General features: G+C 31.4%; 1 protein-coding gene across 1 annotated transcript; it reads right to left on the bottom strand.

Annotated features, from left to right (window-relative positions):
• Positions 1–7,512: 7,512 nt before the first annotated feature.
• Positions 7,513–10,443, bottom strand: LOC112730398 (auxin response factor 17-like). Its single transcript, XM_025780487.2, has 2 exons — positions 9,340–10,443; positions 7,513–8,133 (listed from the first exon to the last, which is right to left on the bottom strand). The coding sequence occupies exons 1-2, from the start codon at positions 10,441–10,443 to the stop codon at positions 7,513–7,515; spliced, it is 1,725 nt and encodes a 574-aa protein (XP_025636272.1).
• Positions 10,444–10,753: the final 310 nt, after the last annotated feature.

Here is a 10,753-nt window from a genome sequence, read left to right as displayed (position 1 = left end):
CCAAAAAATAATCTTGAAAGAAAAATAGAAGAACTTTTGGATGAAATTTGCGCTGAAAATCCTTTAGATATTAAAAATATAAATAAAGAATTAATAAGCATTAAATTAAAAGATCCTACAAAGGAAATAAATGTTCCAAATAAAATTCCTTATTCCGCAAGAGATAGAGAAGAGTTCTCATTAGAATGTAAAGATCTTTTGGAAAAAGGAATTATAAGATTAAGTAAAAGTCGTCATGCGACTCCAGCCTTTTATGTCGAAAACAATAATAAAATTAAAAGGGGAAAACGAAGAATGGTAATTAATTATAAGAAGATGAATGAAGCAACTGTTGGTGATGCTCATAAACTTCCAAGAAAAGATTCTATTTTAGAAAAAATTAAAGGAGCAACTTGGTTTTCATCTCTTGATGCAAAATCTGGATATTGGCAACTTCGTTTAGACGAAGAAACAAAGAAATTAACTGCTTTTACTTGCCCGACAAAAGAATCAACAAGTGTGTTGCTCTATGAATGGAATGTTTTACCCTTCGGATTAAAATAAGCCCCATGTATTTATCAAAGATTTACGGAAGAAAATCTAAAAGAGTTAAATGAATTTGTTTTAGTTTACATTGATGATATATTAATTTTTACAAAACAGGATAAAGAAGATCATCTTCAAAAATTATTAATAGTTTTAGAAAGATGTAAAGAAAAAGGATTAGTTCTTAGCAAAAAGAAAGCAAGAATAGACAGACAAGAAATAGAGTTTCTTGGATTAATTCTATCCACTCAAGAAAAGCTAAAACTTCAACCAAATGTTTTAGAAAAGGTAAATCTATTTCCTAATAAAATAGAAGATAGAAAACAATTACAAAGATTTTTAGGGTGTATAAATTATATTTCTGACCAAAGATTTTTAAAGAATATAACAGAATACACTAAAAACTTATTTCCAAAAATAAGTACTAAAAAAGAATGGAAATGGGAAGAAAAAGATAGTATGCAAATTCAAAGAATCAAAGAATTATGTCAAAAGCTTCCAGAAATTTATATTCTATAAGAAAACGACTACTTAATAGTAGAAACAGATGCTTCAGACATAACCTGGTCAGGATGTCTAAAAGCTAAGAAAACTATAAAAAGTTTGGAACAAGAAAAAGAATCACTAGATTCTAAATATTCCCCAAAGGAATTACTTTGCAGGTATATTTCAGGAACTTTTACTCCAACAGAACAGAGATATACTACTCATGAAAAGGAAACTCTAGCAGCAATTAAATCTCTTAAAAAATGGAAAATTGATTTACTACCCAGAGAATTTACATTAAGGACAGATTCAAGTTACCTAACAGGTTTCATACGATATAATTTAAAGGTTGATTATAATCATGGAAAATTGGTAAGATGGTAATTATTTTTATTACAATATCCAATAAAAATTGAATATATTAAGGGTGACAAAAATGTTATTGCAGATACATTAACAAGAGAATGGAGTTCGTCTACAACGCATTAGATCAAGAAATTCAAAAATATGAGCAAGAACTCGAAAAATGCAAGCATTGTCAGCAAATAAGGACACAGATCCAATCCCTCAAGAAGGCCATTGAAGCAATGAAATCAACACAACAAGCAAAACCATCAGAGTTCAGCCAGCTAAGCATGGTGGATAAATCAGGTGAAGAAAAAATTTTAGAAAATAAAATAATTGCTGAAATTATTAAAAAATCTACCCAAGATAAAAAATATTATGTAATTTATAATGGCCCCATGAAAGGAGTATATGATGCTTGGGAAAAAGCAGCACCATTCACACATCAATCAAGGATAATTCATAAAGGAGGATTTTTAACACTGGAAGAGGCAAAGGAATCTTTTAGGGAATATGAAGCTCTTCATCCAGAACAAACCCTAAAAAGAGCAGATAAAGCTCCAATTCAAGCTCAGAGAATAGAAATAATAAGAAACATTCCTACAAGGACTGAAATCAAGGAAAAGAAAATGGTCTGTAGATCAAATCTCAGAGAAACCCTTAATATAGTCCTGAATTGGACTGAAGAAAAAAGGGCAATTTTGGGATATTATCCTATTGCCAAAGAACAGCTAACAAAGCTGGTTATTTTTTCAGATGCTTCCCCATCTGACACTTATCAGTTTTTTCAGTATGGATTAATTGATACAATTTTAATTTTTAATGATCTAAAAATTATTAGTGAGTTTCCTGCAGGATTCGTTGATGCAGTAAAGAGATTTAAAAATATGATTGACAATGTAAATCCAAGGGATGTATCCCTAAAATTTACAAACAGTCAACCTATTTTTAATGAAGAAGAAGAATGCTTGGTTCCAGCACACCAAGTAATATTCATGTCCGTCTTCTCAGGAAATTTTCAACCAATTGATCGAATTCAAGATTTAACAATTTACGGTCATGAAGGAAGACAAGCTAGCACATTAGCAAGGGTCTTTGAAAGAACTCAAAAAATAACGAAGGAATCTCACACAAAGATTAATTATAAAAGTAGAAATACTCTGCTTGTGTCCAGTAAAAGAAATGAAATTGAAGAAAGAGAGATGAGACTCTTGGTGAAATTTGAATCAGCATTCTACAATTTATCTGGACTTTTAGAAAAGCTCCCTGAAGGGATAAAGAGGAATCTCTGCTATTTGATAAAAGACAGAGAAGACCACAAGTGCCAGCTATGTGCCTTAGAAATATCTGAAGAAAGCAATAATAAAACGGAATCAACCCACATGATAAAAGAAGAGGACAATGCATCTGAAATCCACATGATAAAAGAAGAGGATAGTGCATCTGAAGCATCCCTCAACATCATTGCATAATGACGTAAGCGCTTAGGTCATAAAGCACCAATAATGTAGTTGGTGCAAGACAATGACATAAGCAATGACGTCATAAGAAGGGTAAGGATGGGAATTGTCCATCAGACCCAACCATTATAAATAGATTGCTTAGGCAATTGTAGAAGGCATCAGAAAACAAAAAGCAGAAGGCTAAGAGTACTCATATGCTAGGAGAGCAAGGAGGAAGCTGCCAAGGCGATTCTGTAGTCTGACAAAGAATTCCCTTAGGAAAAAATAGTTCTAAACTCCCCTCTGGAGTTAGTATCTACAATCTCTCCTCTGGAGATAAAAACACCTTATGTAAAATATACTAAATAAAGGAAGTTTTTCTCCAGAAAGGTACATCTTTATCCTAGTCTCTTAGTTATGAATTATTTAGAAAGTTTAGAATTAACAGAAGAATCTGATTATTATAGATTAACCGCTTTATTAGATAATAAAAAATAGGCTGTTTTAAAAACAGAACTAAATCTCAAATCAAATGAAAACTTTAATAAACAAAGTCTTTTAAAAGAAGTTTTTAATAGAAAAAATATAATATACTATGGAAAAATTCAACTTGAAGCCCCTATAAAAATAAAATCTGCCAATGGAGAACTTGAAATAGCGTTAATAAATGATGAAGAATTGAGTAAACAAATTGAGAAAATTAAGGATCAACAAAAAGATCTAAAATTGGATGGATTCATATTAGTACCATACAAGTCTTAGTCAAATCTACATATATGAAGGGAATTAATTCACCAATAAGTTTAGCAATCTGTGACAAAAGAATTACTGATGACCCAATAGATCAAATAATTGGGATTGTTCATGGAAACTTGGCAAATGTAAATGTTAAATTTAATGCCCATCTTGGATATGCTATACCTCTATCAACTGAGAATCTTGGTAGATCTATAAGTTTAGCTTATAAATTTCATAGAAAAAGTTTAATGAAACAAGATGATGAACCATTTTCAATTACATATGCAATAAATTATGCTTTAACAAATAGCCATCGTAGTATAATATTTAAAAATAGAAAAAGAATTTATGTCGATGAATTATTTCAGAAAATTGTAAAAACAGAAATACTAAAATATAAAGCTATTGAAAACCCAGTTCTATTATTAAAAGAACCATCAGGAAGATCGGTTTCATCGAATTTTCAAATAAGAGAATCTAAAATTAATAGTCCTATAAGTTTATCTAAGTTAAAGATTAAAGAAGAAAACTCTGAAATAAAAGAATTAACAAAAAAGGTCGAAAAATTAAATGAAACCCTAAATACTAAATTATGACAATAAATAAGGAAGAAATATATGTAACTTATCAAGATAAGAAACAAGAGCTCTTTGAAAGAGAAAATCGTTTGAATTATTTGCAGTTTTCTGAAATAAATCAAAGAGCATTTGAAGCTCTAAAAATAATCTATGACAAGTTGAAAAGAGAAGTTGAAGAGCTAGAAAAATTAATAGAATCTCTAGAAAATAGTGATGAATCGATAATAGAGTTTGCAGAAATTCTAAAATAAATAATGCTAAACAAAACTATTTTTAGGAATTATAAGCATAAAAAGATTGAAAAACCAGAAAATAAAATAAAAAGGAAAAGAGCGAGAAAATTAAAAAATAAAATAGAGGAGTATAAAAGAGAATTAAATAATCTCCAGATCGAAATTGATGATCTTATAATAAAAAGGATAGAAATAAGAATAAATATAAACAAGTTGGAATTAAATTTAAAAAATTTATAAATGCCTGGAAAATCATATTATGATCTAAAAGAATTAAAGCTGCTAAAAGAAAAAATGGAGAATAAAATTGAAAAATTAGAAAGATATTTAGAAACAAGAGAAAGTGTAGAAATAAAAGAAGTTTTTGAGGATTTGAAAAATTATATTAAAGAAAAAGACAAACAGATAAAAGATTTTATATACAATAATCCATGCAAAAAAGAATATTATAATTATGATAGAAATTAGATCAGAATTAAAAAACTATAAATATGAAATCAGAATTATAAATATACATTAAGGATTAGTAATAAATGATCATATAACAAATACAAGAGAAATAGTAGAAATGGTCAATACTTTAGATTATGAAGCTGCAAATTATTTTTATCAAAATCCTTTAAATAAAGCACCACCAATTGAATCTATACAAATTATAAACTTATTCGAATCAAAATATGAAGAGTTAATAGAAATTTCGAAAAAGAAATTAAAAGAAAAGTCGAAAATGAAAAATTGGTATCAGAGCCAAGTTAAGATTAAGGGTAACACTTTCTTTTTAAGCAACACTTTTAGTAACACTTTTTTAAAACAATCACAACCACAAAACAAAAAACATCTTTATAAAAAGATGAAATTGACAACTTTACCGTAGCATCCCCAAATAGTAATACCTCTTATTTTTAGCATGGGATGTTACGATCATTGAAGAAAGAAAGAAGAATGGACTAGATAATATTATGTACTCTCTTAGAGACAAAATTATCCTCAGACAGAAAGTGTATATATTGAAACTTGTCTTCTAGCTAAGTTGCAATGATATTCATTCATTCATAAGCTGACCACCCACATTATTTGGAGGCAACAATCTCTATCCATTTTAAATCAAGTTAAAGAGAAGAAGAGATAATAATCTAAATTTATCTTATATCTTCTTTTAATATACGAGATTCAAATATTTTGGGAGAAAAAAAAAAAGAAAAGAGAATTCCTTTAGCAATGGACTCTTTATTGTTCATTATTCTCCCTTAAAAATCTCTTACATTATCCAAGTAGTTATTATTTGAGATTGAGCAGTAAGCACTACTTTAAAATAAATGTTTACATTTAAGCCATAACCATAACCAAATCAAACCATGTATTTTAAATTTATACATGTACATTTATTGTTATTGTTTCTTTTTTTTATAATTTGCGCACGTAAATTCTTCTTTTTTTTATTTTTTTTTTCGTTATATTTTTTTTTGTTATTGTAATCACGAACAACACCAATATTTTGTTAATATCTTTATTAGTTCTGATTTTTTCTAATGCCATTATTAAATAATTTCGATTCATTTTTTAGTTTATTTGAGGTTCATTTGGATTCAAAAATGAATTCGATGTGCTTTTGTTGATGATTGAATGTTTTTACTACTTGTTCAAATATAAACTAATTTTGATTCATTTGTGAATTAACTAAAGTTCACTTGATGTTGCTGTTAAGTATTGACTAAATTTTTTATTCTTTAAGAAATTTCGGTTCATTTCTTAATTAATTTTAGCTCATTTGGTTTTGTTTCCTTGAATTTGCTGAACTTGTTCATATGTGGTGGTTTAGTTAGTTTTTGTTCAAATGAACTAATTTCGATTCATTTGTGAATTAACTGAGATTCACTTGATACTGCTGTTAAGTATTGACCAAATTTTTTATTCCTTAAAAAATTTTGGTTCATTTGGTTTCATTTCGCTTGAATTTGCTGAATTTGTTTATATGTGGTTGTTTAGTTAGTTTTGTTCAAATCTGAACTAATTTCGATTCATTTGTGAATTAACTAAGGTTCACTTGATGTTGTTGTTAAGTACTTTTTTATTCCTTAAAAAAATTCGATTCATTTCTTATTTTAATTTAGATTCATTTGGTTTTGTTTTGTTTGAATTTACTGAACTTGTTCATGTGTGGTTGTTTAGTTAGTTTTTGTTCAAATCTGAACTAATTTTGATTTATTTGTGAATTAAATGAGGTTTAGTTGATGCTTCTTTTAAGTATTGACCAATTTTTTTATTCTTTAATAAATTTCGATTCATTTTTTGGTTTAATTTAGATTTGTTTGGTTTCATTTCACTTGAATTTCTCCTCCTCATTTTCCGCTTCGTCTTCTTCTTTTTCATCTTTTTTTCTTCATCTTCTCCTTCTTATTTCATTTTCTTAAAATTCTTTTTAATTTACTCCTTTAAGAGAAATAAAACTAAGAAGAAAGAACACAAAGAAGAAGAAGAAAGAGAAATACGAAGAAAGAGAAGGAGGAACGCGAAGAAATAGAAGAAGAAAGAAGACGAAGAGAGAAACGTGGAAACGTGTATTCACGCTCTACTAATGAAACTAATTTTTATTGAATTGGGCCAACTTGATTGAATTTGGTTGTCAAAAAAAACTTAGATGTGTACGCCTCTCCTACTTTTAATTTTACAATATATATATATATATATATATTACTTTTGAGTTTTGAATTTAACATGACCAAAAGCAATAGAAGTTTATAAGTGCTGCGCATGCTCATAAAAGATTAATATTTAAAATTAAAAACGAAATGTGAACTGCTTGCCTTTTAATTCAGTAGTCAAAATAAAAGCATTAAATAAATTAAATATCTAAGTTTATGTTGTTTATATTCATTTTTACTAATTTTTTGTATATTAGTACAAGTTCATTTATATAAATTGTAGAAATACAAATATGTTTTATTTAATAAACAACACAAATAAACATAAAATTTTACCGAATATTATTTTGTTAAAAAAAAGAATACAATGATAAAAAATAGAATCATCACTTCTATATTTTACTAATCATTTATTCTTTTAAGAACTAATAAACTATATGCATACACTAACAGTGATTAGTTTGAGTAGAAGAACTAGTGATCAATTTGAATTCAGAATAATGTTAACAGTGCAAGTCAAATTCTATGTAATTGGTTTGTCAATGCCTCTATTATACGTTGTCTTTTCCTGCGTCATTTTTAGCGGTGCTATGGTCATCAATTGGTCATCAATTTCTTGATCTGTTTGAATAGTACAACCAAATAGTTGAAAAGAAGCAGTCCCAGATTTGGTTGAGTTGCTGTTAGGAGTCAAACTAGACTTGTTATGTGGAGATAAGCTTTCAGGTTTATGAGTGTTAATATTAGGCTCTGGCAACATAGCATTTAACCTTGGTCTAATGTTATTCTTAAAGGAGTTAGCAATAGACAGAGGAGGATTAATCGGAAAAATGGGACAAGTAGGTGCAGAAAGTAGAGGATGCCTGACTCCCTGAATGCTAGCAGGAAAAGGGGTGCCATAATTACTCATCAACAATGTTTGATTCAGCACTCCCATTGCTAAATCAGGAATAGCAAGTCTTGTCATGGAAAAGGAAGATTCTTCCACTTCATGACTGAAAATTTTAGAAGAACCGTCTGCAATTCTGAATTTTTTTGTCGGGGGAAATACTTGAGGAAGTGAAGGTGTGTCAGAAAGAAACTCCACCTGCCATGGACTAACGGGACTTACATTCTTCAAGATTTCAGATTCATCCCATGTAATCTATAATATTATCAGAGAAGGAAAAAATAAAAAAGCTAACATCAGCTTCAAGAAAAAATATTAGGACCGAATTTTCATTCTTTAGATATATTATTTTATCATCTCAAAAGAAATAACACTAAATAGATCTATTTATCATTAAATAATTCTCAATCAAAATCTATTAAATATATATGACTCACTCACTCACATAACAGAAACAACTCTCCTTTCTTTTTCTTTTTCTTTTCCCTTCACAAAAGGCCAAGAAACTCTCTCGTTTTTTTTTCTAGTTAGCCACCAAAACGATCTCAGTAAAAATTCATCCATTATGCTATATAGTATATACTCAAGTAACAAACTATAACAATACACAAACAAATTGCTGGCACACTATAACAGACCAAGAAAATAGTTCTTTCTTTCCATTTTTTTTGTTATTATTATTTATTATTATTATTATATAATTACTATTAAGCAACCGTCACGTTAAGATGGAGAAATCAAGAACACACCACAAGAAACCAAGAGATTCTTTCTTTAAATTTTTCTTTATTTATTTTTTGGTGAAAACTCAAGTGCAGTTAAAGTTGATAGTTGAAAGTAATAGATAAAAAATTGGTATCATTTAACGGTTCTTAGTTATCAACTTCACATGAAATCAACTGCACTTGACATGAAATCAACTGCACTTGAGTTTCTATCTTATTTCTTTCATTCCATTCTTTTTCTTTTTCCTTTCTTGCCAATTCTCATTCAAAGTCCATATCACAACCGTTTTTAAAATTTACGCGATTATCCATTTTGATCCCCAAATTTAAAATTAGCTATACTAGTCCTCTAAATTTAAGTATGGACACCAGTATGATTCCTTGATTCTTTTCGTTCATAATTAGGTAAACGAAATGCTGAGATTTCACCCTTCATGCTACGCTGGATGATGACTAAATGATGTGGTTTATTCTTGACGTTTAAACAAATAAAAAATGAAGAATAGTGGACGTAGAAACCAAGAAGAATAATTTATTTTGGACCATGAGGGTGCTAGCACTCTATATTATCCCAAAATCAATAGACTATTTTGGTATCCGAACTTAAATCTAAGAGACCATTATAGATAATTTTAAATTTGAACAAAATGAATAATCGTGTACGAATGAGGATTTAGTCTCCATATCACTATATAAGCACACAAATCAAAATTCACAAAGCGGGCAAATGTTATACCTGAAGCATGCGCCAAGGAGAACCGCTCCATGGTTGAGCTTCACCGGGAACAGTAACACCAGAAACTGTTCCCTGAAACCAAGTCATCCGTGAAGAATCGTAGTTCTCTCTGGCCATCTTCACTCTCATCCCAACACTGCAGAAAATACCATTCATCTTCACGTCTACATCCTCTGCCTTTACCACAAACTCCCCCCAACCCACGCTTGGATAGTAAACAACTTCGAACGGCTTGTTCTGGGCCGCCAGCTCCATCGCCTCCGCCACTGAAGCCGAACTCACCCTCCCCTTCCCGTTTCTTGCAAACCCTTCCATTATCACCTCTTCATTTTTCTCTTCTTTTTCCTTTTCCCCCTCGTCCATCCCAACTATCGTTGCTAACCAATCCAATCCGCCGTCTGAGATACCGTCGTCTGACGACATATTGCGGCGGATTCCGACAAACATCCTGCCATCGGAGTCCTTCATGAAGACCACAGTATCGCCAGAGATAATCTTCTTGCTGTTAACGAACTTGCTCCAGCCAGAAGTGAAGAGGTGCCGTCTCGGCGTCCCGCGGTAGATGTGGCGAAACTCCCAAACGGCGCCGTGGAGGTCGGTTATGCGAAGCGTCTGCACCGGCGGGTCCTCTTCAAAGTTCAACGGCGGGAAGATCAAGTCCGCACAGAATCTCGGCACCGAAAACCCTCCGCCATTGTTCGCATCGGACCGCGTGAGAATCTTGGCGTACGACTCAACCTTTTCATCGTCACCATTGCCGTTGCCGCTGCCTTCGGCGGCCACGGCAGGTGGAAGAAAATCCTGAGCGGATCCATCGGTGACAGGAAGGAGAAGAATCTTGAGGAAGACCTCGTCGGTCTTAGGGTCCGCGAAAAAGTTGACGGCGGCGACACGGCAAGGGATGACCGGCCTGGAGTAAACTAGAGGTGAAAGGTTTCGCGGTTGCGAAGCAGCTTGGTCGATGTGTCCCTGTGGAAAGTAGTAAACCCTAGAGTTCACTACTGGTGCCTGTGCAGAGATTCCAGCACATGCACGCCAGAATTTGGCCGGAATAGGTGTTGGCCTCGGCGGCGATGATGAGGGCGGAGCACTACAGCGAGTCATGGCTGATTGGAAGCAAAAGTTAGTTGCTAAAATGGTATGAGTGTTTGTGAGAGTGATTAGTGTGTGTTTTTTTGAAGCAAACCATGCAGCCTCTAATAGCTACGACCTTGTCATAGTCACTGTGTGTGGTTAGTTAGAAAAACACTCACCAAATCAAATTAAATTGAATTTTGAAAATTAAGTTGAATTTTCTTCTGATCTATCTTAGCTTCACTGTAGTTACGGTTTTGCCCCCTGTCTTGGAATGGGAATGTCTATGGTCATCACTATTCACTGCTAACTAATCATTGATTACTTCTATCATTTGTAT

This window comes from Arachis hypogaea, chromosome 12, assembly GCF_003086295.3.
Source record: "Arachis hypogaea cultivar Tifrunner chromosome 12, arahy.Tifrunner.gnm2.J5K5, whole genome shotgun sequence".
Classification (NCBI taxonomy): domain Eukaryota; kingdom Viridiplantae; phylum Streptophyta; class Magnoliopsida; order Fabales; family Fabaceae; genus Arachis; species Arachis hypogaea.
Note: the sequence above shows the minus strand (reverse complement) of the source record. Positions and strands in the feature narration are given on the sequence as shown.

Bases quoted from the DNA above. Each gene is read 5' to 3' on its own strand.
- LOC112730398 (XM_025780487.2), bottom strand. From the start codon at position 10,443: ATGACTCGCTGTAGTGCTCCGCCCTCATCATCGCCGCCGAGGCCAACA. The intron at 8,134-9,339 runs GTATAACATTTG...ATAATATTATAG, and splicing joins CTCCTTGGCGCATGCTTCAG to ATTACATGGGATGAATCTGA.